This window comes from Budorcas taxicolor, chromosome 18 (assembly GCF_023091745.1).
Source record: "Budorcas taxicolor isolate Tak-1 chromosome 18, Takin1.1, whole genome shotgun sequence".
Classification (NCBI taxonomy): Eukaryota; Metazoa; Chordata; class Mammalia; order Artiodactyla; family Bovidae; genus Budorcas; species Budorcas taxicolor.
Window position 1 is genome coordinate 19,902,994 of NC_068927.1, and position 27,411 is coordinate 19,930,404.

The following is a 27,411-nucleotide window of genomic DNA, read 5'->3' on the forward strand; positions in this document are numbered from 1 at the left end:
GCAAGATTGTTTCTTGTACTCTTTCAAGGAATCTCTGACTCCTGTCCAGTGCTCCAGGGTTTGGGGGTATTCCTGGTTCCCATGTCCCAGTGGAGGTCGTTAGTGGGGTCCTGTCAGGAAGCAGGCAGAAGAGCTGGTGGATAAAGATGCATCGATAAAGATGGCTGGAGACCCTGCAAATAGGGCTGCCGTGATTTCAGCCAAAGTCTGAGGCTGTGAAGAAAAGAGACGGTCACCGGGAAGACAGTCCTGCCCAGGACCAAAGGACAAATAGCTACCGTTTAAAATTTCCAATACAGACTCCCACATATAGCCCCAAAGCCTTCCAATCTCCCCTCTCCACGTAGAAGCACCACCATTCTCTAACGTGTGGTAACAGACACAAGAATCTCCTTGATGCTGAAGGACTGGAGGAAAGAATAGCCTGGGTAGTGCCAGGAAGGGCACCTCATTCCAAGAGCTACAGACACTCAACAGAGCATCACTCCACAGTGGAACTGGGAAGCCCTGGTTTAACAACTACACGAGAGCAGTGTGATAGAACATAAAGAGAATAGCTTTTAATTAGAAGATCGATTAACTGATTGTTTTTAAAATATGTACCAATAGTTCACTCTGTTATAGTTAAGACTTCACTTCAGTTCGTAGCTAATCAAGAATTACACCAGCATCGACTGTTTTCTCAAGCAGAATGAGAGTCTGTAGCCCACGATGCTAAGGAGGTCCTGATTCCATCACCAAACTGCTATGTGACCCGGGTTAAGTAATCAACTTTCTGTCTCAATGCCTCAATATTTTTCCCCAAGAAATAAGACAACTGGAAAAGCCAACTGTATAAATCCCTTCCAATTCTGATTCTAAACATCTAAGTTGGCCATCTCCTCTGCCAATGACGGAAATATTAATAAATTCCAAAAGACTGGGTTTGGTTTGCCGAATCCCAAACAGTTCAAAACTTTGAGTCTTTCTGGGTCCATTGTTTTTGCTATCGATTCCCTTTAGAGGTTGAGAATGAGGACTTAGCTCATCCAGGGCTGTGCGGGTACAGATGTCACTAGAGGAAAAGTCATAGCAAAGTTCCCCAAACACCTGGCTGTCAAACTTCCAAGACAGCCTGACAGGTAGAGGAAACAAGACTTTGAGTCCCAACCTATCTCCTACCAGCAAATTTCCCTCCCAAAACAGGTGTCAGGCCCTCCCTGGAGTACTGGTTGGAGATTTAGGTCCTATCCCCACAAACCAGCACCCAAGGGGCTGCATCAGCAATCACAATAGAAGGAAGTGTCTCAGGATAGCTATTTAAGGAATACAGATGCTCTGACCTCCTTGCTCAAAGCCTGGAAAGATAACAACCCTAACGGGATAGCGTGGCTGCCACACTCCAGGGAATACACATGCCCCCGTTCCCCTACCCCTCACACCCCATATATCCCAGACACATGGACACACTTGACTTGTGAAGTCTTAAATCCCTCCTAGAAACTGTGGCCTTGTCCACCTTCTCTGAGGCAGCTGGTAAACAGAACACAGGGTCATCGTCATGTCTAGCAAAAACTGCTCCCAGCCACCCTTCTCCTACCCGGAGAAGCAGGGCTCAGGTGCAGAGGCGGAACTGGGTCCCCTTCCGCAGGCGTACTTCTTGGCTTCTGAAATTCTCCTCATCCCATCGTTAGCCCTGCCTCAGAGTTCACTCCTTCACGCAGCTTTCCACACTTAAGCTGCTTAACTTTGCACTAATAACCTCTTAATTGCTGGGTTTCCAAAAGGCCTTCCAGAAATCCAGGGTGCAGACCCACCCAGTTATGGGTCACAGACCACAGATGGTAGTTTCGGGGAGCAAGGACAGGGTACCTCCACCTAACTCCTGCTTGCCGCAAAGCTGTTGCTTTTATTTTTAATTTTATTGAAGAGGGTACCCAAGACACCACAATAAAATGACATTAACTGTAAAATTACATTATTAATTCTTTAATCTCACTTGAGGCTTCAAGCTGTTGCTATGTCCAATTACCCGTATAACCACCTGTCAGAATCCCAGTGCTATTTAACATTACCTCCAGGACAGCGGTGGGCCCGATGGTCCGTCAGGTCTGCCAGAGACTCAAAGTCCTGCTGACAGTGATCGCAGGTGTAAATTGACTCATCCTCCACGTCTTCATCGTCCTCATTCCTCTCCTCTTGACTTGTCACGCTGTTCCTGTCTTCCAGCGCACGGCTGGTTTTTCGATCACACTCTGGCTCTCCTTCTAGGCCTCCTGCCAACAGGAAGAATACAGTCCATGTCAGCTGACGGGGTCTGGGGAAAGCATTGTAAAAGAAATCGCCCCACATTTATGAAGATACATTTAATTACTCTCCCTCCCAGGGTCCATTATCCTTGACACCTCTCAGTATATTAATATATGGGTTTTTGTAGCGTGTGGTGCCATAATTCTCAGCTAGCTTATTTAATTCTTGGTGCAAATCTTCTAGAGGGATTTCCTGTCATCTTCCCTCTGTGCGTGGATACTGGGGGTCGTGACCCATCAGGGAGGTGAAAATGCCTTAGCATTTTGTCTCCTAAAAACTCAACTCTCTCACACACCTCTCCAGTGTTTTGATCAGCTATTCCTAATGCACAAGCTTTAAGTTTCCCCTAAAGCCTTGTGGTTTAGAGCTGAGAGATCTCTTAGCCAGACTAACCCTCCACACAACATGCCTCTCAATGTGGTGAGAGGCTGGCTCAGTTCTATGTAAAGATGTCCTGATTCTGGAATCAAAGAAGCACATATGTTTGCAAGACCAAGGACAATCAAATTGCTGCTTAAAAGGTACCTGAGCCCTCACTTGCACCCCAGTATCAGCCTAGAGAGTGAGAACCAGCCTTGGAATCATTTGAACAACTTCTTTAAAATAAAATACCAATTCTATGCTTAGCACCATGCAAACCAGTAGATAAACTGTACAGAAAACTGAACTCATGATTAATGATCATGATAACGATGCTTTGAGTTTGCATAGCATTCTGTGCATTTTCAAAGTCGCAAATACACACATGTAGCCCAATTACACAGTCTTACACATCCCAGAACTAAAAGGGGCTCAAGTGATCATCTGGCTCCACTCTGCCACTGCCCCTCCCCTGCAGAGAGGGAGAGCTTTGTTATTCCCCTTTCACAGGTAAGGCACCTGGCCTCCAGCCAGGGGGCTGTAACATCCCTAGCCCCCCACAGATGTTGACCTTGACATCCTGACTCCTGCCCGTGCACTTCCCCCCACAGAGCAAAGACTCAATCTGAGAGAGAAACAGGGCCCAACAAGAATTTGTAAAGAGAAGTGAAAAAAAATCCATGGCAAATATTACATACAAAATATATCAGTCATCCCAATAAAAGTCAGTGGATTAAACTTGCCCATTAAAATACAGAGACTTGGAACCGAAAATCAAAGTGCCTGTCGTCTCTTCCCACAGTCTGTTCTGGGAAACAGATCAACCTGTGCGGAAACTAGCGCTTACTTAAACTAAAAGAGAGAAATCTCTACTACATGTAAAGATACTGATGCAAAATATACTCATATGCAGAGGTGCGTGTATGTATGTGTGCACGTGTGTGTGTGTGCATGAGTGTGTGTGTATATTGGCCATAACATCACAGTTATAGAAAAAGCCTTCGGCACAGAGCCTTTAAACCCTCAAGGACTGGTTGCCAAAGGAAGAAAGAGGAACAAAGCAAAAAATGCATTCGATTTGAGGTGGAAGCCACAGTCCTACAAATATTTCAATTTAGAAATAGATAATGCTATAAGGGCTCCGTTCCTCCCGTCCGCACAGAACGCGCACTTCCAAGCGCCTGACATCAAGAACCTACAAACACAAATCAGCTCATTGGAGAGCCAGCTGCCGCCTTCCGTGGCAGGGAACGTGGCGTGACACGCCGCTTGGAGCTGCGCAGAGACAGTAAAAATCAATGTTTCCATTTGTGGCCCATCAAAACATCTCTCTTCTTACCAATTAAGGGATGTACAATTTTTAGGTTCTTTTATTATCAGAACACGCCAACTCCCGGCAATACAGAAATCCCATTAAAAGCTAGGCAGCATATTTATCTCAGGAAATCTGATCTGCTGCTGCAGCGACGGCAAGAAATAGAAAGCAAAGAAATGAGAAATATCATTTGGAGCCTTCAATATTATAAGTCATCACACAGCCATGGTTACACAGTCAAGCGCCCGTCTCTGAAATTCCTAGCTTACAGTCTCTTCCTTTAACAAAAAAAAATGTTCTGAAGGGGGAAAAAAAGAACCATAATTCCCACTTTATCTACTACACCAAGTCTCCAGATAATAAGTTACATTCAGCACCACGCCAGTGCTACTTTACTTAACACACAGTTTAATAGACATATTTAAGTTATCCCCTTGTTATATTTTTTTTGCCATATTTACTTGGCAGCACTTTCCATAATAGCTCATCTAATCCACAACTGGAACCACAAACATTACAATGCATTTGATCTCTTTAAATCTGGTACATCCTGTTGACTCAGGAGCAGATAAATCAGAATGTCAACTCGTGGGTTTTTATAAGGCAAAAACCCATAAAGTCATCCAAGAGTATAAATCTGTTTTAAGGAACTGTCACCTCCCCGCCGCTGTCTCCTAAATGGGAAGGCAAGGTGGCTGCATGGAAAGGGACAGGAGACAGGAGGTAAGCGACATGGGGACCTCATACACAGCCTGAAGTACTGTTAGAAGCGGGACTTCCCTGGAGACCCAGTCCCCGGGGGCCCCTCTGCTGCATCAACAGAATCAAGACCTCAAGAGCAGGAAGCCCTCCATCCTGCTCCAAGGTTTACTGTGTAAGGCAAACTCGTGTGACCCAGTCTCGGAGCCTCACAATCGGGAAAAATGGTGTTATTTTTCCAGCTTTCCTCAGAAAACTGAGGCTCTGAGAGGCCACCCAGAGCCACATAAGAGATTGAACCTACAAGTTCTGACGTGGAGTCACTCGCCCTTCTCTGGGCCTGGACCCCAGACGCCCAAGGCCAGGAGACGAGAGCACTGAGGGTGCCAGTGCCCCTGGGGCACCCTCTGGGTCTCTTCTCTCCAGGCCCACCCGCAGCAGCTGCTCAGTGAGCCCCTGGGGCCATCAGGAGCGGACCTTCCCTGCTCCCCTGACCTGGCTCTGGCTCCTCGGGGGCGGCCCTATTGGCCCATGTCCCTCCCTCATCCAGCCAGAGTCCCCCAAGGGTCCTCACTGAGAGTGCACAGGGGACGCAGGGCCCAGCAGCCGTCACCAGCCCTCCTGAGCCCCCACCCTTATGGCTGCCTCGGGTTTCCATCGTGGAAACCTTGAGCCTAAACTACAGTTGACCCCAGGTCCCTGCAACCACCAGGGCCCCCAAAGCAAGGTCAGTACAGCTCATTTCTCCACACTGCCCACCCCCGCCCCCCCACCCCGCACCGCCCCAGGGCTGAGAAAGACTTTCCAAAAATGGGCCACTGGGGCCTTTCCCTCCAGCCTCACCCAAGTTCTCTAGGGGACAGCCAAGGAAGGCCTAAACTAAACAGTTTCCAACAGGGCCCTCTCCCCAGGGCCACGAGCTCGGGACAGGAAACAGAATCGGCAGCATGCAGGCCGCCTTTCCGTCCATTAACAGAGCTCCCGACCTGCCAGGCCACACACTGCTCCTTGGCTAACTCACAAGCTGGGTGTTTTCCTGTGTGCACACCACCATCTTTCTGCCCAGGGGTCCACCCACAGCAGCGAGCATGACCAGCTGAACTGGTGCCCTATGAGCTGGGCACCATCACAGCCCTACCTTCCAGCTGAGGAAGCTGGGACTCTGGGAGGTGATGACACTTCACCATGGCCACAGGGGCAGATTTCAAAGCCAGCTGGTATTGTTGTTGTTCTCTAAGTCACGTCCAATGCTTCGCAACCCCATGGACTTTCCAATGAGTCAATTCTTCATATCAGGTCGCCAAACTATTGGAGCTTCAGCTTCAGCATTAGTCCTTCCAATGAATATTCAGGGTTGGCTTGATCTCCGTGCTATCCAAGACTCTCAAGAGTCTTCTCCAGCTGTGCCTGACTCTTAACCACTCCGCCACATGGTCTCCCCACAGCAGAGCCTCAGTGGAAAGGTGAGTCTCAAGTGTCAAGGAACCGTCCTACCCTCCAGAGTCACCTGCAGGGTCCTGTTCACGGCCCCCAAGGCCCAGCAAGGGTTCTGGTTGTTTCCAATTGTCTCAACAGCCACACACACCTTTGTTCCATCCCTTAACTTCAAGTGTATTTAGCCAAGGGCTTCACACTCCTGCTCTGCTGTCACTCTTTACCCACCTCACTCCCCGCGGGCCTGAGTCTCAAGGCCGCTCAGACCCCCATCATCCGTTCCCCAAGGTCCCCTTTCCTTCCCTGTCAGCACACTTAGCTCCAAGTTCTCTCACAGGCTGATTTTTCACTCGCCTCCCGTGGCAGCCCCACTTGGCCTGGACGGCAGCAACGACTCCCATCCCATGTGCTACTATGGAGGAAGACTTTGCCCTCTCCCATCAAAAAGAGGGACCCAGGGCTTCCCTGGTGACTCAGTGGGAAAGAATGTGCCTGCCAGTGCAGGAGACACGGGTTCAATCCCTGATCCGGGAAGACCCCACAGGCCGCGGAGCAACTGAGCCCGTGCACCACCACTACTGAGCCTGTGCTCTAGAGCCCGGGAGTCACAACTACCACAGCCCACGTGCCCTGGAGCCCATGCTCCGCAGCAAGGGAAGCCACCGCGATGAGCAGCCCACGCTCCTCAACTGGAGACCAGCCCCCACTCGCCGCAGCCAGAGAAAAGTCCACGCGGCATTCCGCACAGCCGAAAATGAATGAATACAAGTTAAACAAAGAAGCAGAGGGATCGACGTCCCCTCCACAACTCCCCTCTGGCCCGCCTGGCCTTGGTGGCTCCTTCGAACGCTAGAATGCAGCAGAAACTAGAATGCAGCCTCCCCCGGGTCCCCTAAGAACCCAGCTGCCCTACTATGAGAAACCGAAGCCTCATGAAGAACGGGTGGGTGCTCCAGGCTGCCAGCACCCCCTGCCAGCCCCGGGAATGAAACATCTTGGACACCTAGCCCAGACAAGCCTTCAGAAGGAGGCAGCCCCAAGAGCCACATGACTACAACCATGTAACCAGCTGTACTAAGTGAAAGCACCAGCCAAGCCCAGTCACCCACAGAACCGTGTGCGGTAATAACTGCTGCTTTAGGTCACTGAGTTTTGGGGTGCCTGTGACAGCCACTGATAGCTGCAACACGTCCCCATAGGCTCATGAGGGCAGGAGCTCTGTTTATTACTATCTCCCCAGCTCCTAGTACAGATACATAGTAGGCACTCAGTAAATGGTGAATGAATGAATGAATTGATTTCAAAGAAACAAGACTCTGAATATCAATACGGATGGAAGCAAGGGAAGAGGAAGTGGTTACAGGGCTGTTTATTGTGTGGTAAGTATTGAGTTCAACCATATGAAGTTGCCATCTTTGTGGGTCAAAAATGCCAAATATTGGCAATCTCAAATGGTTCAACCTAACATATGATGGGACCAATGTGTTCTGCCAAATTCTTCAAAGCAAGAGGAAGAAGGTACACCTACACAGGTAATCCCTCTCCACCACACAAGTCCCTGAGTCCAAGATATGGGCTTGGGGAACCTTCTAGGAGCAGAGCGCGGCAGTAACAAAACACTCCCTCTGCTGCCTATGACGAGAGAATAGTGCATCTCCCCACCCAAGCCAGGTGCTGCCCCCCTGGCACCCTGAGTGACGGTGGTCACCTCAGGTACCTTCTCCCTTCGCAGCCTCACATCCCGCCATCACAGTAAGCCTATGGGGAGATACAGTTGAAATCTCCCCTCTCCAGAGGGGGAAGCTAAGGCTCAGGACCACACTCAATCACGTACAGGAAGGGCAGAGTCTGGAATCGAACTCAGGTCTTCTGCCTATAATCTTGACTCTTAACCACTGCACAGGAGAGCAAAAAAGGGAATGCTTGCAAAAGCGCTGAGCAGGGGACAGCTGGCTGAGTTCACTGCCAGAGAAAGGGAGAGGGGAGAGGCCCCGGGGGGCCAGGCTGCCAGGTCTGGGAACAGGACATTTCCTACCTTCTCAGCCAGGCTTCTCAGGCTCATGAGTCAGGACTGTCAGGGCCTCGGCACTCCCCAGGGCCAGCTGAGAGAGGCTCAGCCTGAGAACACCCGTGAGGGTCTCTTCCCTCTGGCCCCAGTCCCCACCAGCACGAGAGTCAGAAAGAACCTCAGCAACAACGCTGCCTCTTCTCCTTCCTGGGACCAACTGCGGGAAACAACCCACCATCAAGGGTCCTGGGCACCCTGAAAACCAACCAGGGGCCACTGAGGGTCCCACCTCAGGGGTCCCAGGGCCAAGGACCCACCCGGTAGAGGCGGAAGGCCAGGAGCAGCCCCCACATGCCCAGGATACAGAAAACAAGGGAAGAAGATGAGAGCCGTGAGATACTCCAGAAGCTACAATCACACCCGTTCATCTGTGCGCTCCTTCATTCACCCAAGATGCATTGATTAGGCACCTACTGTGGGCCAGGCATAACAAACATGTATTTGCAACAACATACAGTCTCTTTCATCTCAGCGGCCTCAAAGCCATACAAGGCCTGGCACAAAAAAGATAGTTAATCAACATGAGGTGGGTGAAAGAGTGCCCAGTGAAGAAATGAATGCCCCAGGGGAGGTATAGGTGGTTAAGCGCTGCAGCCTGGGCTAGGGTCACTCAGCACCCTGGGTTCCAGTCTTAACTCTAGGACCACCCACTTCAGCCCATGAGTGACTCTGACTCCGTCACTTGTCCCACCCAAGGCTGAGTCCCTATGTGTCAACAAGCCTGATCGTGATGGACACGGTCCTCTCCTGCTTCAAAAAGTGGAGGTGAACGAACGGCCATTGATTCGAGAAGACTTGCTCCTACAGCTACACACAGATACAGGTAAGCCAAGAGCCCTGCAGGGTTCTGAGGAGCTCAGGGGAAGCTGGAGCAGGAGCAGATGGGCAGAGGAAGATGTGGGCAAAACTGCAAGACAAAGGTGCCAGGGAGGGGCAAAGAGGGGTGTGAGGGCCAGGATGGTGCCCCATGAGAGTGGGAGGTGGAGAGTCATCCCTGGAGGCCAGCCTCCCCATCTCCTACCCCAGTCAGACCTGGACAGGAGACCGCACCACCCGTCTCTGCAGAAATCAGCAGACGGTGAATTCTAGGCATGTCCAGGGCTTGACAAGAAAACCCAACTGCACAGGGAACACCAGGAGTGCCAAGTGTAGAGGAATCAGCAGGGCAGAGAGTACCACGCTGTTCCTGCAGAAAGATGGTTATGAAGCAACGGCACACAGGAGCAGCAGACAGCTGGAGTCATGTCCCAGGGCCTGATGGGATAATACCAGACCTTGGAGCCAGCATTTCTGGGTTCAAATCCACAGGCATCACTTCATAGCTGGGAGACCTTGGATAAGTCACTTGCCCTCTGAGAAAAATTTTAATGCCGTTAAACTGTTTTAACGAGATAACGATATACAAAGCCTGACACTCGGCTCACAAGGAAGCTTGCGAAAACAGTAGCCACAGTTACTGCCTTATTTTGCTGTCATCATTCAAACACAGGCAGCATCTCTGCTCAGACAGGAGGGTGGAGACACCATGCCACACGCGACTTTGGAAGGAGACCTCACAGGCTCCTGAGGGTGGAGAATGTCAGGGTACAAGCACGATGGAAGACACAAAAGTGTCTAAATGAATCCGCTGCACCAGGAGAGGAAAGTCCTGGTCTTGAGTCCAGGCTCCCCCACTCCACGCAGTGTGACCCTGAGTAAACAACAAGCCCACCTCCTCCAGGAAACAGCGTGACCTCTGCCGAGGGTCTGCCCCGGGGGCAGGCAATGTGTATGTGTTTACAATTCACACGCCCGCTTGTCCTGCGCTCTCCCCCTGTACGCCGCTCGGGAGCCTCCAGACAGACTTCACAGTCCAGGCAGGTGTCTACCACTTCCAAAGTGTTTATCCTGGAGCAACAGTTTCCTTTAATAGTGAACGCAGGCTCCGTCCTAACAGCCCGTATGTTTCCTACAAACAGTTTCCCCGGCAGCACGTTTCCTGAGGGCCAGCGTGGGAGGAAGCACTTTCGGAACCTGGGCACGAGGTCAAACCCCTGGCTGAACCTCAGCGCGGCGCTCAGGCCCGGCTTGTAGAGAAGGACACGTCTCCGTGAACACTTTCTCACGCACGCCTGGGCGGGTGGGACGAAGAAACAGAGGAACTGGGCCGGGAATGGGCAAGGAGCCTGCCAACCCCAATTAGACACTCTGCTTGTGCATCCGCTGCTGGCCCCAAATTCCACAAGGCAGCCACTATTTATCTTCAGGTTTAAAATATTTGCAGTGCAGGCAGCAGGGTAACATTTAACACTCAGCCTAAAGGGTCCCCTTGACAGCAGAGCTGTAGGCAAATATTTTAACACATAATTTGCTGTCCAAGTTCCACTTCTTAAATAAGGAAGCAACTTCCACAGGCTGTCTTGGGGGTTTTGGAGGGAGTGCCTATCACTCCCTTGTCAGCATTGATGGCTCTGCGGATGGGATTTCAAAGCCACGGTCAGTCAGACACGGAACCTGAGGCTGCATCACACAAGTCTTGCCAGAATGGTCCATCCTGGCTGATGATGCCAGATTGGGTACAGGCCCCCCTCTCCGCAGGCCCGTGGTTGACCAGGAAAATGACAAGAACCTTCCAGAGAACGTCTCTCTAGTGGACAGGAATTCTAGAAGCCAAGGCCAAAGTGTGATGGCAAAATGTAATAGCACTCACTTTTGTCAGACCAGACCTTCCGATTAATTTGCATTCTTCACCCCTTGACCCATGTCCCCATAAGGGAGATATAACATTAGACCTTTTTTATAGAGGGCAAAACCAAGGCTCAGATGGCTCAGACAGCTCACTCTGTCACTCAGATTATGAGTGGGCCTAAGCTCACAACTCCAAGGCCCCCACCTTCACACAAACGAGTAGAATGGGCTGAAGGAGTCTACGGGGAGACTATACATCCACCCAAGGAGGTGGTCCCTGCTCAAATCATCTACAAAATCACCATACAGAAAAGTGAGGCTCAGTACAGACATTATTTGTTCTTTTTTAAAAGAAAAAGAAGAAAGAAATCCATATATTTTTGTGACGTTTCTGGACTTCTTAATGTTGACTTCAAATTTTAAGAAATAAGGTGTGGACGAAACAATAGGCTTTGGAGGGCTAGGTATAACCTGGGTGGGAGCAGTGGGGGGTCTTTGCCATGGGACACACCCAGCAAGAGTCTCCGGGGCCCCTCACCCAGACAGGCAGTTTAGCTGTGCAATAATGAAAGTGCCCCTTTCTTTGAAGATTTAGGGCTGGGTTCAAGTTCCTCCCTGCAAGACTCTGGTTGCTTGTACTTCTAGACCTGGGTTTCCTTGCCTAGAAAATGAAGAAGATATCAATCCCTGACGTTCTGATTGGAAAAGCTTCCTCTGAGGGCTGTCATTCAGGTGACCTTGTCCCAGGTCTCTGCCACCCAAGCCGTGGTAAGCAATAAGGTCCCCCCAGACTGGAGCCATTATCAGACACAAATCCTCCACATCTCAGTCAGTCAACGAACATTCTTCTGAGCACCTACTATGTGCTAGCCACTTCTCCAGGAGCTGTAGATGCACCAAAGAACAAAGCAAAGTTGCTCATGCTGCTGAGGCTGACATTGGTTATGAGCACCTGGCCCTGTGTGGGCAAATCCTGCTGAACAAAAGCATGATTCTGCCCTCCCAAGTGCCTACCTCAAGCCACAAAGGCAGAAAGAGATGGCAGCTTTCTCCGCGCCTGGCTCCCAACTACGGTGGGTAACGAAGGAGCGGAAAGAAAAGATAATGGATGGGAGGGAGGGAAAGCGGGAGGAGGGGAGAGAAGCAAACACCCCCACCAAGAAGGAAAAAAAAAAATTATATTTTTCTAGCCAGTCCTGAACAGTGTCGCTCCTCCGAGCCTCACAATCTTAATAAAACTGATCTCGCCGCATGCAGTAATGAAGAACAGTCGGACAAAGCCACCCTGGAACCATGAAAATTGTACGCTGTTACCGCCTTGTGACCTCCTGAGGCTGTGACCACACTGCCCTCTCCTTGCTGTCATGTTTTGTCTCCGCCGGCCGCTGGGAAGGAGAAGATGGAGAAGCAAACCAGAGGTAGGCAGGGGAGGGAGGCCGTAGGGCGGCATGGGGAGCTCGATAAATCCAGCTAATCTGTGGCCAGCGCTGAGGCCTGGCGCTCCTAATTGCCCCTGGTCCAGGAGCAGAACTCAAAGTGAGGATGCTGGGGCGCAAATCACCCCCGGAGGGCCACGGCAGAAAGAAGAGCCCTGTGGGGGTGGAGAAGGGGACCGGGGACCAAAGCGCACCCCCAGGCAGGGCTGAGTAAGAGTGGCTCAGGGTCAAAGGCAAACGCCAAGAGTGCAGATTAAGGCCACAGCCCCCAGGCCATGCCAGGGTCGCCTGGGACACCGGCAGGTCCCACCCTCTCTGGCCTCATGGCTCCATCTGTCCATGCAGGCATGGGCCATGGAGCAGCTACTTTTAAAGCAGGGCACCTTAGTGACTCCTTGCTGGACCAGGGGCAGGCCCGAGGGCAGAATGCCAAGGGTCACCTCCACACCAAGGAAGCCCTCCTCTGCTGTAGACCCTGGGGTACCACTGAGCAAGAAGTGGGCAAAAGTCCTCCCTCACAACTCCTCTTCACTGCCCAGGACTCAGCCCAAGGAACCTTCAGCCCCACAGGGTTAGCCTCACATGGCGCTCTGGGTGCTCGCCAGGCACCCCTTTTTCTCGCTCTTACCACAGCAGCCCTGGTCCTTCTCTCTGAGGACATCCCACGGTCCCAGTGCCCGTGAGCAGGCTCCGTGCAGTCAGGATCAGCATCGGTTTTGCTCATCCGGCTCCCTTCCCCCACCGAGCCCTCAGTATAGAGCCTGGCACACAACAGGTGCTCAATAAATGTCTGTGAGCCCAGCGGTCTGAAACGGCCCTTCCCACCCTAGCACTTAAAGGTCCAGCCATGGGTCTGGACATCTCTGGGCAAACTGGAGACAGTGGGAACAAAGACAGGAAGCCGGCCCAGGGCTCCGGGAGTGGGAAGGACTCGCTGCCCTTGGTCCTCAGGAGCCGCTGCTGGAACCCTCCAGACCAGGGTCTCCCGGTCCAGCCGCCTCCCGCACCCAGAGCCTGGGAGGCCAGGAGCCCCACTCCTTTCAGCCACAGCGGAGAAGCTGTGCAGAGCCTTTAAAAATTAGCAGTCGGCGGGGCATGGAGACGGCCTGGTGTGTGGTGCGTCCCGGGGAACACTGAAGTGGCGTCTCGAGAGAAGGGAGCATGTCTGATGGAGTGGTTTCACCGCGTTGTGGCTGCTGAGGGAGAAGCCGGGGGGCTGGGGGGGGGCCAAAGCCGGCTCCCCCAAAGCGGCTTCCAGAGCCCCCCGCCCCGCGCCGCAGCGCGGAGGCCCCGCCCCCTGCAGGACCCTTCACCCCACATCACTGCATCTGCCGGCGCTAGCCCGCCTGCTTTCTGCCCACTTCCCTCCAGCCTCCGGGAGGGTGCCCAGTCCCACAAGTGGACTCTAGGCATTCCGGAAGCCTCCAGAAATCTGGACCTGTGCGCAGCTGACAGGACAAAGCCAACAGCCTACACAGCGCATTGGAGGGACCTCAGAGAAAGCCCGGCCATCCCTCAGGCGGGAGCCCCCTCCCCCGGGATGGATTTAAGCGGCGAGTGGGCCGGATCTACACCCGCCAATCAGAGCAAGGGCTGCATGGAGCCCAGGAGGAGCGCAGACCTGGAGAGGATTAGCCACAGATCAAAGGTCAAGTGGGCAGCGCCAAGGAAACTTCCAGACCCACCCCAGGGGCCCGGGGGCCTCCTCGGATGGCCAATATCCGCGTGATCTATATGCGCACGCACACCCACACTCCGCACGGCAACCACCCCCGGCTCATCCTCAAACCGTCACTTAACTCGGATTTCAAACTGCTCGCGATGTTCTTTAGTCAACATGAAGCAGAAACCTTTTATTAAATGCTGCTAATTTTTTATTGATCACACTGTGAATCATTTCATTTTCCATTACCACAAATGTCTCCTATCAGCGCTCCACGATTACGCTTCTTTATTCAGTCTCAAGCAACTTGTCACTTTTAATCAGGTTGCTGGTTTCAGTATTGCTCAAAAATTAGAAAGTGGGATCTCTGTATCATGACTGCTTTTGTTTAAAAAAAAAGGGGGGGGGGGTTCCATACAGGAAGAGTTATTATACTTGGAATAAATATCCATGAATCAAATTCAAATGAAATTCCTCCCTGACTCTAACCAATTTTAGCATTTGCTTTTATAATTTTTTTAGGTTTATTTTCACGGAAAGACTATTCATAATTATTGCTCGTACTCTCCCCAAACACTTATGTTACTAAAGTGTGAAATGTCTTCTAACACAAAGACAGATCTCTGGGAAGTAATTACAGAAATGCATTCAGGGGCAATAATTCTATATTAGCTGTCAGCAGCAGACATCCTCTGAAAGGCACTTGTTATGAAGGAATTATTTGTGTAACCATTGAAGGCATGGCAGGCAAGCCCACACTGAAAGGCTGCGCCCGACCAGAAGCTTGGGCTCCCTCATCAAGGGTCAAATTAAGTTTAAATCATTACCTTGAAGCCAAGCAAACGCGTACCTGACTGTCTATTGTGGAGACGTTTTTTGAGACGCACTCAAGCGCAACGTGGTCTTCCCAGACCCAGCGTGGTGCAATTACCCTGAGTCTCAAAAGGATTCTGCCAGGAGCCTGTCACAATAGGGAGAAAGGAAGTGGCAGGGTGTCTGTTAAATGCTAACTCATGTCACCAAACAGAATTCTCAAGAATTATAAATTGCCGAGATGCCTCACAGCTGACCCCCTCACGTTAAGAAGAGCCCAGAATATTATCAGGAAAGTGTAAGAATTTGCATCGAAGGCAGGAAAGGACTCTCTGTGGGGAGTCCACAGCGATGAAGCTGAGGGACAAGGACCCAGTGGAGTATCTCCTCCCACCAGTGAGGTTACAACTGGGGTCTGGGCGGCGAACGCTGATCCGTCTGGGGTGGAGAAGTAAGGAGGGCTCGTGGACGCAGCATTGGAGGGGACCAAGGAGGAGCCTACACTGTTGTCTGGGCTTTACCCCCAACTCTTGGCATGACCTTGGGCCAGTCCAGTCACCTCCCCTCTCTGAGCCTCAGTTTCCCCATCTGTAACAGCATCCTGCATCAGCAGTGCGTGGAGCGTATTAACTGAGTGGCTGGAAACAAAGAAGCTGCAGCCTTACCCCCGTCCTGTTCCGGGCCTGGTTCTTCCACCTGTGAAACGGCGAGACCGAGTCTGGAGCCACTAACGGAGCCCCCTGACCTCTGAGTGTGGGGATAAAGAGTGGGGAGGAGAGCAGAGTGTCTTCCCAGTTTGCTGGGTCCCACAGACCCCTCAGGGGATTGCTGAGGCCCTGGAATCTCAGCTTCCCCATCTTTAAAAAGGAAACACTGAAGATCACTGCCCTGGGTTGTGCTCAGAAATCAAAGTGTGAAATACAAACCTAGGCTTCTTCAATCTGCTTGCCCATTGTTGCTGCCAAAGAGACAGGTGCTTTCTAAGAAAACTCAGGGCAAAAGGCAAAGGAACTACATTCCCCTAACACCATGGGGCCAAGGCACCCTGGGCGGTGCTAACAGTTAGCTCTCCTGCCCCCAGCCGTAGCACCCTGATCTTCCATGGGGCCAACCCTCCCTAACTCCCACTCTGAGGCTCACGTGGGGCTGGCCTCTTCTCCAAGCTCCATCCAAGGATGGACGTGTGACCCAAGTGGGGCTACTGAGACACAATTCAAGACATTTTCTGGAACCACTGGGAGAGCAGTTACCTGCAGTGTTAGAATGGGGGTAAGCAGAGCTGAGAGATGGAGAGAGAGGGAGCAAATGGTGTTTGAGACATGCCCTGTGACTCAGTCATTTCACATCAAGGTTTTACCTCCTAGAAAACTGTACCTGAGAATTAACTGTGAGAATATCCACCTCAGAATTATTTGTAATAGCCACACACACACACAAAAAAAAATCAGACCACATCTACATTTCCATGAATAAGAGATGAATAGATAAACAGTGGTACATTTGCAGAGTGGACACCATGTAGCAATTAAAACCAATGAAACAGAGCTACACATATCAACAAGGATTAATCTCCCAAACATAACAGAGACAGAGATAGAACGCACGTTGCAAAAGATGGACTGTGGTGATACGATAAAATACGAGCTTTTAGAATATCTACAGAACATCTAACACATGTATAGCAATAGTATTGATATACCATCCATATGTTTTTCAAGAAGAAAGACAAATACAGAAATGATAAATGCCAGGCCCTGGGGGGAGAAAGAGAAAGATGACTGGGGGCTTCAATGGGTGAACGGAGCTCTGTTTCTCTTGTTGAAGGGTACTTGATTGGTCATTATTCTCTTTTATGTATCTGAACTATTTCATGATAGAAAAAACTATCGTTGAGCCACTAAAAATGTTTAAAAGAGGAGACGGTGAATGAATTGGGGAATCACAAGGAAGCACCGAATTTCAGATGGAGAAGCCTTCAGAGAAAGGACAGGAAAACCCAGTTTCTTAGAATTTAAGACTGAAGGTACTGTTCCAAGGCCACGTGGTAAGTTGGTGGCAGAGCCAGGGCTAGTCCTCAGGTCCCCGGGTTCTACCTCAGCTCTGGGCTCCTCCCCCTTCATCCAACATGACAGGGGTGGAGAGGGAGGAGAGAAGGGAGTTTCTGGCTTGAGAAAATAAGTGGTACCCCACCACTTGGTACCGGAGCGGAATTTCTGTTTTGTTCGCTGCAGAATCCCCAGCAATTAGAACAGTGTCTGGCACATATTAGGTACACAGTAACAACCATATGTGCCAAATGGATGGATGGATGGATGGATAAATGGATGAATACAGACTGAGATGAATTGAAGTCATGTACATCCACTCCTTAGAGCAGACCCTCCTGGACAGAATCCCTTTGCTGTACCACACCACGGCAGTCGTTTTTAAGCAAATGCTGATTTTCCACCTTTGTGTCTTAAAAAAAAAAATCAATGCTTCAACTCTGACTTCTCACCAATTTTCTGACCCTCCCGTGGGCAGGCTGAGATTGTGAGTCACGGCTGAGTCTGGAAAACCACCTTGGGGAGATGAGAATGAAAAACAGTCTAATTTAAGGAGGAGCCAGGTACTGCCTAAAATGCATCCCTTCCCCCCCCCCCCTTCCATGAATGCACATTGAATGGAAAAAATTACTCAAACTCTCTCTGCTGGAGAGCGTCTGATGGCTGGGCCGACCAAAAGGAACCGGTTGCTAAGAAATCACACCCGGCGACGTCAGATGATCACTTGCTACAGGCAAGAGATGGCCAGGGTCAGAGTCCAAAACAGTTTCTGGAAATCTTTCCAGCAAAAATCCCCTTTTCTGCACAGGGAGGTCAGGAAAAGGAGCCATCTTGTGGGGGACCTTCTGTGACACCTACCCTATGAGGTGCGGGTTCGGCGGCCTCAGTTACAGATAAGGAGACAGGGACACAGAGAGCGCGAGGTCACACAGCTAGAGAGTGACAGAGCAGGGATCCTGGTCTCCAAGAAGCGCCTGCTGAGCACAGACCTGCTTCCCAGGATGCCGGGTCTGGGCTCCTCTGGGTTCACTCCTCTGGTGCACAAACTGGTGAACACACAAGCCCAAGCCACTTGGAGAACACCGAGCTCCAGATGCCATCCCATCTCCGCCACATTAAATAAAGAGACGAGGACTTCCCTGGTGATCCAGCGGTAAAGCGTCCACCTGCCAGGGCAGGGGACACGAGCTGGATCCCTGGTCCGGGAAGATCCCACATGCCGAAGGGCAACTAAGCCCGTGCGCCACGACTAAGTAAGTAAAGTCACTCAGTCGTGTCCGACTCTTTGTGACCCTGTGGACTGCAGCCCACCAGGCTCCTCCGTCCATGGGATTCTCCAGGCAAGAACACTGGAGTGGGTTGCCATTTCCTTCTCCAGGGAATCTTCCCAACCCAGGGATCGAACCCGGGTCTCCTGCATTGGAGGCAGACGCTTTAACCTCTGAGCCACCAGGGAAGCCCGTGCGCCACGACTGCTGAGTCCGAATTCTAGAGCCTGTGCTCTGAAAGAAGAGAAGCCACTTCAGTGAGAAGCCCGCGCACCACAACTAGAGAAAAGCCCCCACTCACCACAATTAGAGAGAGCGGGAGCGCAGCAACAAAGACCAGAGCAGCGAAAAATAAGTAAATAAAATCAATCGTAAAATAAATAAAGAGATGAGGCCGGTGCAATGTCACCTCCTTCCCAAGCCAAGGTACTACCCCAGAAGGGCAGCCAGTAGCAACAAGATCCACTAAAGGCAAGGGGCCCAGGGAGTGAGGGCCCATGGGAGACCCCGACTACAAAGGGCACAGGGGTCCCGGGTGGAGGCAAGAAAGACTGAGGCCGGCCCAGAAATGCCCAAGCTGGGTGCTCTGCCCATATTTCCAATAGAAATCCACAATGTCTGCCCGGGGGACTGATGCTGGCCATGTGTCAGCCAGTGGTCCCATCTACCTTTCTCCCTGGGTCTGTTTCTAGTATCTTTCCTTCCCACAAAATGAGCCTTTACTATTATCTCTGAGTACAAAGTTAACTGCGATGAGCGTCACACAGAAAAGTACAAGGAAAATAGTAAAAATCACCTGAAATCTCACACACAGATGTTTGCGCTGTGACCACTTTGATGAACAAGATCGCGTACTTCTGGACTCACGCAGCAATCATTTTATAAGAGTGGGACCCTGAGCCGAACGCCCGCTTGGAACCTTTTTGCACTTTGCGCCGAGATCCTGTCTTCCAGGGACCACTTCTTTGAGTCTGGCTCTACAGCTTCATCTAGAGGGAAATCTCACAGTCCCCAGCTTCTCGTCACATGTAAACAGGTCCCAGTAAAGAAGTGGGGAGAGGTGGGCTTGTTTTGTCTTAGAAAATTTCCCTGCTCTGAAAATGGGTTCAGCCTGGAGTCTTCGAGTTAACAGCAGAGTTTCTGGAGATGCGGTTCAAAGGGCCACCTGGGCCAGCATCGCGTGGAGGGGCATCCCAGATGACATACCAGCCACCCCTCTCTGAATATGAGGCCTGGAAATCTGTGCTTAACAAGCCTCTGTATGCCGCCCCTAGCTACTGTCCTAATGTCTTTTGAATAGAATGGAAGTAATATTGATTCTCTAACACAGTCTTTCCAGAGAAGGCAATGGCAACCCACTCCAGTACTCTTGCCTGGAAAATCCCATGGATGGAGAAGCCTGGTAGGCTGCGGTCCATGGGGTTGCTAGAAGTCGGACACGACTGAGCGACTTCACTTTCACTTTTCACTTTCATCCATTGGAGAAAGAAATGGCAACCCACTCCAGTGTTCTTGCCTGGAGAATCCCAGGGACGGGGAAGCCTAGTGGGCTGCCGTCTATGGGGTCGCACAGAGTCGGACACGACTGAAGCAACTTAGCAGCAGCAGCAGCAGTAACACAATCTTTCAATCACCACACTGGACCAAAGGCTGACCATGACTCTTAAGAAAAAGAACTTGCTTTGTGCACCAACACTGAGGCTGAGAGTCAGGGGTACTCCCGGCGCTCAGCCCTCCTCTCTCACACCGTCTAGGCCCACCACCACCCGCCGTACCTGTGCAGAGGAGAGAGGGTGTGCGCTGGAGAGTTTGGGCAGCTGACCTTGAAAGGAACGATGCCCTCAGCCTGTAAGCCTTTGCTGTGGCTCACGAGCCCCGTCTCTGGGTGTCACTCACTATGTGTGCACACACATACACATTCATGCACACTGACCATCACACTCCTGCCCAGGAGGGGTGGAGTCGGTGCCTCTTCCTACACCCTCTGATCCCAGGGAAAGTTTAGGAAATTCCCATTCTGGGAATTCTCAGTTGGCGGCTTCCTTTCTTCTCTGTACCGAATAGAAAGAGGAGATATTTCCCTTCCTCGTCACGAAATCAGAATGCTTCCTGGGTTTCGTCACTAATGGCTAAGCATGGGACCCAAGTCATTCCCACCCTCCAAAGGCCAAGCCACGAGGGCTTCCAGGAAGGCCCTCATTCTTCTGCCCTTGGAGGAGCCTAGGTGAGGAAGTGAGCTGGATGCTTCTGGGAAACAGGCCTCCCGGGAGACACCTTCCCCTCTGTCTGCCAGCTGCCAGCTCTGAATCACAGAAGACAGCCACAGGAAGGAGGGCCAAGGCCCCAGGGTGGCCTCACGCTCCTTTCCAGAAGAGAGACGCAGGGGCATTTAAGACACATCCACTTATTTCCAGAACACTTAGCAAGATTCACAACATGCCAGGGACTGTCCTAGGGCACAGTGGGAATGGAGGCGGGCAGACCCTCTTGGGGAGTTGACCCACTCATCAGGGAGAAAGACAGCAGATACACAGAGAAACAAAGTCAGGACTTTGGAGGAAATAAAATAGGTGATGGGGCAGGGACTAGAGGAGGCCAGCTTCAGCCAGGGTGGCAGGGAGGACCCCTCCGCAGGGGGCATGAGCTGAGCTCTGGAGGACCAGAAGGAACCAGCCCATCGACACGTGGAAAAGGGCGTTCTGGGGCGAGGAGAGTGAGCACCAAGGATTCTGATGAAGCATCGGGTCCATTCCAAGAAGTGAGAGGGCGTCAGTGGACCTACAGGGGAAGCACGCAGCTCAGCGTTGGGCCTGAGGAAGGCACAGGACAGCCATCAAATCCTAACTCAGACCAAGACTGGAGGGAGCCCAGAATCAGTGTGAGTGCCTTGATTCAAAGCAAATGTGAGAAATCCAGAGTGGATTCAGACTGAGTGAAGGTGATCGTGTACAAATTCAAGATCGTGTGAGAGCCTCTGGACTTTAATTCAACGTGGTCAGATGTTACTGACAAGCACTTCAAACATCAGAGGGCCATGTCAACAGCATGCAAAGTGCCGTGGCTGGGGCACAGGCTATGAGGTCAGATCTGAGTTTGAATCCCACCACTGCCAGACAAGTCTGACTTATCAAAAATGAAATCATTAATATATTCAAAACCATGCTGGTTCTTCCAAGTGTCAGACCCTGCACACACGGCCTCTGCCTACCAACACAAAGACAGGATGGGCCTCAACAGCCCAACTGTGCCAGACAGGAGGGTGGTGGGGGGATGCCCAACCTTGAGCTTTTCAACCACTGACTCAGCCTTGGAAATATAAAAGTGTCAAGGTGCCACCCAAGAAGGGCAGTGAACAGGTTCTGCCCCTCCTCAAGGGCAAGGGTCTTTGCTGAGACCCCACAGCAAGGAGGGAGCAAATTAAGAGCAGCAGGCTCATTGCGGGACTCCTCGTCTTGCCCCCTCAAGCGATCCTAGCCCATATCAGGATGCTCGCCTCCACATCGCGCACCTGGAGAAGAAAGCTGGACTGAGGGAGCCATCACTGTGTGACAGTGTCAGCCCCCCTGCCCACAATTAATTAGCCCAGGAATCTAAGAACTGGGGCCATGGTGGGGGTGACCTAGCCCAGGAAAGTCTTTAAAACAGAAGACCTGGTGCACCACCCAGCGTCAACCCAGCCAACAACTGCACACGTGGGGGACCACATCGCTGGCCCCTCCTGACCCTGCCCTACTGGGCTCAGGCCTGGTGGGCATTCAGCAGCCCTGAATCAGGAGCTGCAATGCTTGCTCCTACCCACACAGCTTGTCCTGGCCTTCTCAGTACCTGCACCAGCTGCTTGAAAGATCCAAGGGCCTGGGAGTCCCCGCTAGAACCAGTCCCCACTCTGACAGTGGCACCATCATCAGAGAACTCTAGCCAGGGATATCAATCCAAGCATCTCATCCTTTAAAAAAAAAAAAGGCAGGGTGGGGGGGGGGTGTGGAGCAGAACAGGAAAGCTGTCCCCAGACCACTCAAGAGGAGAATACAGAAGAGCAGGCTTGTTCTGGGAGATCACAAGGCACAGAACTCGACCTCACTCCTCAACCTATCTACTTTTAGTTCATGTTTACTCACTCGAACCAAGTAAACTGAACAGGTTCACTTAGTAAGTGCTCAATACACATGATGGCTGGGGCTGCCACTAGGGTCTACGCTGCTTTGTAAGGGGATGAGCCTCCCATTCCTGGAGATATTCAAGCAGAGCCTGGAAGAAAACACGTTGAGGACAACTGACACCAAGAGGGGCTTAGATGATGGGAGCTTCCAGGCTCCCTCCCATACCGAGAACTGCTGGATCTGCCCTCTGCTGGGTGCCTGGGTGGCGGCAGGGAGCGCAGTAGCTCCCATCACTGCTGGACGGCTAAGGACAGACGTGGTCTCTGAGGCTGGACACGTGTGCCTGGAATTCGGACAGCTGCCTTGATTTTGAAGTCACTATAGATTTATTAACTACCACAAAGTGCAGCCCCTACAATGTTTAATGAGAAATGTAATCATTATGGGGGGCTGGAGGCGGGCAGGCAGGGGTCGAAAGGGAAGAAAAAACTTTTTTGCCAACATTGTGAGTGGAGTGCCAGGCGAAATGGACTGAAATCCTCCCTCAAAGGCCCCCCTGGGCAGGGCACTTCCTGCAGACAATTGGAACTCAGCCTGTTGGGTTCGACTTCCTTTGTGTTAACTAATTTCTGACTCGGGGTTTTCGGCTATTTATTTCTAGAACAATACCGCCCACTGCAACAGCCGTCCAGTGCGGCAATCTTCCTGGCGGCGGGGACAGTGTGGTCTCCGCGGCTTTGCTCCGAGGTGGGGGTGAGGGGTGTGAAAAGTCATCTCAAAGAGGTAGGGGGAAGTGGTCAAGCCTTGTCCTCCCCAAGCGTAAAGTTCATTCTCAGCTCTCTAGGGCCAGAATGTGAGAAAGGATCCCAGAGGGGTCTTGCAGCCCCAAGATTTCAGGACAGGCCAGAGACAATGCTGGGGGGAAAAGAAAGTCCAGCCCCCTGGAAGGACCTCTTCCTCCATTAGGTAATTAGCCGAGGTTCCCAGAATCTTTCCACCAGCAAGCAAGGCACTTGCGGTCTTTTCCCTTTCTGTAATCTTTTTCTAATTTGCGTTGCCGCTTCCTGCTTCCTCCAAGCCACCTTAATTGGAAACTCTCTCGTTCACACGGAAAGTTCCTCTCTGCTCTCTGAGGACACCTATCGAGGGTGGAACCAGGCTCTTCATAAAAATTCTTAGCAGACGTGGCTAATAATGACCCTCTTGCGCTAATGAAAAAACACACACATGCACACATTGTGACTGCTGTAATTAAGCCTGTGACGAGTTGAGTTGGAGGGAAATTAGATTTATTTACATGCTGCTCTGTTGCTGATGAAGCACTAGCTATCCGGAAGACTTCTAATTAACCCTCGTTTAGAGGCTGTGCTCTCTGTGCCTCCTTCCCTCTCCACACCCTTTAGAAAATTGCATTTGGTTAAAAATAATAATAATAATAATTAGCCATTCTTAAGAGTTCATTCTCTCCTGTAACTCTCTTTGATCCTCGAGCTGTGTTGCCCAAATGCTGACAGTAATAAAATGCCTGCAAGACTTCAGTGCCAGGCTGTAGTCACCTCAATTTATCAGGCAATGAGTGTTACAGGAGAGCCTGCGCCCGGCCAGGTCCTGTCTGGGTACCCAGTGGATCAGAAGTGGAGCCAGAGACAGGCCTGCCTCGGAGGAGGTTAGGATGATCGCAAAGGAACCTCGGGAGTGTCTGAGGTGGAAGAAGAGTGGGTAAGGGAGGGAAGAAGTGGGTGCAGCTTTAAGCAAGGTCCAGGCAGAGTCCACAGAGGTGGCTGGAGGATTTGCAGGCTAGACCTGCAGCCTACTGCTGACGGCTCCCTCTGTCTTGTGCTGTATGGGCAGCTGTGTGTGGGAGGGTAAGAGGCCCGGAACACCAGGCCTAGAAGCACGCAGGTCCAGGACTAGGCATGCATGTCTGCAAGGCCTAGGTTCTCAGACCCTGGTTTCCAGGAAGCTGCTTGCATCAGACAAGGGCGTCCACCACCATTACCAGAGTCCCTCAGGTCCAAGAGGCCACCAAATGCCTGACACCTATGAACTCAGTGATAGCTTTCTTGGGAGGAGGGAGAGTCACTGAATTAGACATACACATGGACATTAATATGCCCCTCCAACTTCAGAAGTGTTAGACAATGATAAAATGCACGTCTTAGAATCAAAGCATTTTGATAATCAAGTGTTCAGAATACAGCCTTGCAGGAGGCCAGACCCTACCTGAAATAAGCAGAAGCAGGCAAGCTCCCCACTCCCCACCCCCATACCCCACCAATAGCCAAGGCAGTCACAGCCGTCTCTGGGTACAGCCATATCCCAGAGTCACCTTCCCCTCCAGCTGTATAACCCTGTCCTTCTCTTCGGAGACGACTTCATCCACCTCAGAGACTACTTCATCCAACCCAGCTGTTACCTGGTCAACACCATGCCCTCCAGCATCCCTCCTGAGAGCTCTCCAGGGCCAGCTGGCGCACCTCCAGGGAAGGGAGGTGGTTGGGGCAGTCACCACCTCCCAGGGCACTACCGAGCAATGGAATGTGATGACGGAGGGAAGGGGGCATGGATGGGTTGGGAACATGGTGACAACATCCATCCTGAGTGTGGATACTTGTGAGCACCTCTGACAGATAGGGAGTGGTGGGGGCAGGCATGAACATGCTTCGGAGCCCTCATCCGTGTAGCTGTTCAATTTCTCGAGCTTTCTTCTAAAGCATGTGAGACCTGCCTTCCCTGGTGGTCCAGAGGCTAAGACTCTGGGCTCCCAATGCAGAGGGTCTGGGTTTGATCCCTGGTTGGGGAACTAGATTCCACATGCCGCAACTAAGACCTGGCACAATCAAACAGAGAAAAATAAGTAAATAAATATTTTTAAAATAAATTTTAAAAAGCATGTGAGACTTTTTAAAAGCCTAAGTCCAGCCAAAAAACAGCACAGCTCTAGGCTCCAGAGTAAAGTAGGGGAGAATTCTCATTCCATGTCGCCAACACACAACAAAATTATCTTGTGCTTGGGTATTTTGTTTTTTCTCTAAAGTATTTGCCGTACTGTACAATGACTGTTATTTCTTTCCTCTTAGACTGTGTAACAATGGGCAAGGGGCACATGACCCCTTGAGGAGAGGGACCAAACCCAGCCCCTCTGCATCCTCAGTGCCAAAGACAAAACCGACTCCCCATCAGTAGGGTCAACAAACAAGGCCAAGAATTTCTGGTCTCAAAAATCACATTTTCCTTGACTTTCAATATCATATTTCAGATTCCACAGGTTTGTGATGCTTACCATTCACTCAGCTTACTGACTTGCTACATTAACACCTCCCACATTCTCCTTCTATTTACCCTCAGGAGTTCATGAATTTGCAGCCAAGGGAGCCTTTATGAGAAGTTAGCACACTCAGTCACCATGCCGGCTCCGTAAGTGTCTGTGAAGTGAACAGCCCCAGCTCCTGGTCAGAGGATGGCTTTGTCATCCACCTGCTTGAGGTCAGTTTCTAGGACATGAGGAAGCCCTACACGCTGAGGACTGTGTGGCCCACATCAAAGGCTAAGTGAGTGAGTGAGTGAAAGTTGCTCAGTCATGTCTGACTCTTTGTGACCCCATGGACTATACAGTCCATGGAATTCTCCATGCCAGAATATTGAAGTGGGTAGCCATTCCTTTCTGCAGGGGATCTGTCCAACCCAGGGATTGAACCCAGGTCTCCCACATTGCAGGCAGATTCTATACCAGCTGAGGCACCAGGGAAGCCCAAGAATACTGGAGTGGGCAGCCTATCCCTTCTCCAGCAGATCTTCCTGACCCAGGAATCGAACTGGGGTCTCCTGCATTGCAGGCGGATTCTTTACCAGCTGAGCTACCAGGGAAGCCCACTGTTTAATTAACCATTATTTTTAAATCACCTTAGCCCAATCCCATGGAACTCATGCCTGTAAATTCTAGAACTCAACACAGTTCTGCAAGTTATGACTCTTGGGAACTCAAACCAAGCCAGACGTGTGACCACCTGCCTGAGAGTCCCTCCTTGGGTGGAGTGCTGAGGAGCCTGACACAGCAGAAAAAGCCCCCTTGCCATCAATTTTAATGAAGAATGGTCTCAAAGACACACACCTGTGCACCCTGGACACCCCAACAGCAAACTCGGGTTCACCTGCTGCAGCAGGTGTGAGGAGATTAATTTCCCAAGTGCTCAGAAGAGAAAATATGTTACAAATGACAAGTCAAAGAAAGATTGATGGATGACTCCTCACTCGGAACAGTTCACCAGCTCCTCCCCTCCACAACGTTAGTCATTCCAGCCGTCACCACCCTGGTGCAGGACTGGGTCACCTCTTCCCCTAAAAACCGCAAACTCTGGCGGCTTGTGTAGCCACTCATCAAACCCTCAGGGGACAGCTGCTAGGTGGTAGGCACGAGAATGTTATTCTGGCTCCACCTTCACCTGCCAATGGTGGAAAATGATTTATCCAGGAGCCTAAGCATCAGAAGGATCCACTTCAGGGGCTTGTTTTAAAGGATGCTTAAAATAAGCATCCTTTCAAAGAACATTACACCCTCATATTCCTTAAAGAATGACACTCCAAGTCTAAATTGTAGTGGCAGGGGGTACACACTTAGGTGATCCTAAATCCTAAAGGAAATCTTCCTTTAAGAAATCCATCCTAAAGGAAATCAACCCTGAATATTCACTGGAAGGACTGATGCTGAACCCAAAGCTCCAATATTCTGGCCACCTGATGAGAGGAGCCAACTCATCAGAAAAGACCCTGATGCTGGGAAAGACTGAGGGCAGGAGGAGAAGGAGACGACAGAGGATGAGATGGTTGGGTAGCATCACCAACTCAATAGACATGAGTCTGAGAAAACTCCAGGAGATGGTGAAGGACAGGGAAGCCTGGTGCACTGCGGTCCATGGGGTCACAAAGAGTCAGACATGACTTAGTAGCTAAACCACAACAATTCCATAAAGAATGACACTCCAAGTCTAAATTGTAGCAGTAGGGCGTGCACACTGAGGTGACAACGTTAGAGAAATGCAAGTGATGGCCATAAAGGTCAGGAGGAGGAGGGGGAGGGGGCTGTGTCTGGGATGGAGAACACAGATGGGGGGTTTCAGTGATGTCTCACCTTGTAAGAATTTGCTCGGTTGTACACTGGTTTTGTGATTGCGCTCAACCGGTAAAGAATCCACCTGCAATGCGGGAGACCTGGGTTTGATCCCTGGGTTGGGAAGATCCCCTGGAGAAGGGAAAG

At 51.2% G+C, this 27,411-nt stretch overlaps 1 protein-coding gene and 1 non-coding gene across 4 annotated transcripts in view; both read right to left on the reverse strand.

Moving 5' to 3' along the window:
* ZNF423 (zinc finger protein 423) overlaps nt 1-27,411 on the reverse strand; it is a 342,644-nt gene that overhangs the window by 234,344 nt on the left and 80,889 nt on the right. For all 3 annotated transcript variants that reach the window (XM_052655503.1, XM_052655504.1, XM_052655505.1), the window contains exon 3: nt 2,055-2,255. In XM_052655503.1, coding sequence (XP_052511463.1) covers nt 2,055-2,255 — 201 coding nt within the window. The remainder of the gene's footprint in view (nt 1-2,054; nt 2,256-27,411) is intronic.
* On the reverse strand, nt 18,174-18,245 carry TRNAW-CCA (transfer RNA tryptophan (anticodon CCA)). The gene has a single exon. It is a non-coding gene; the product is annotated as a tRNA-Trp (tRNA).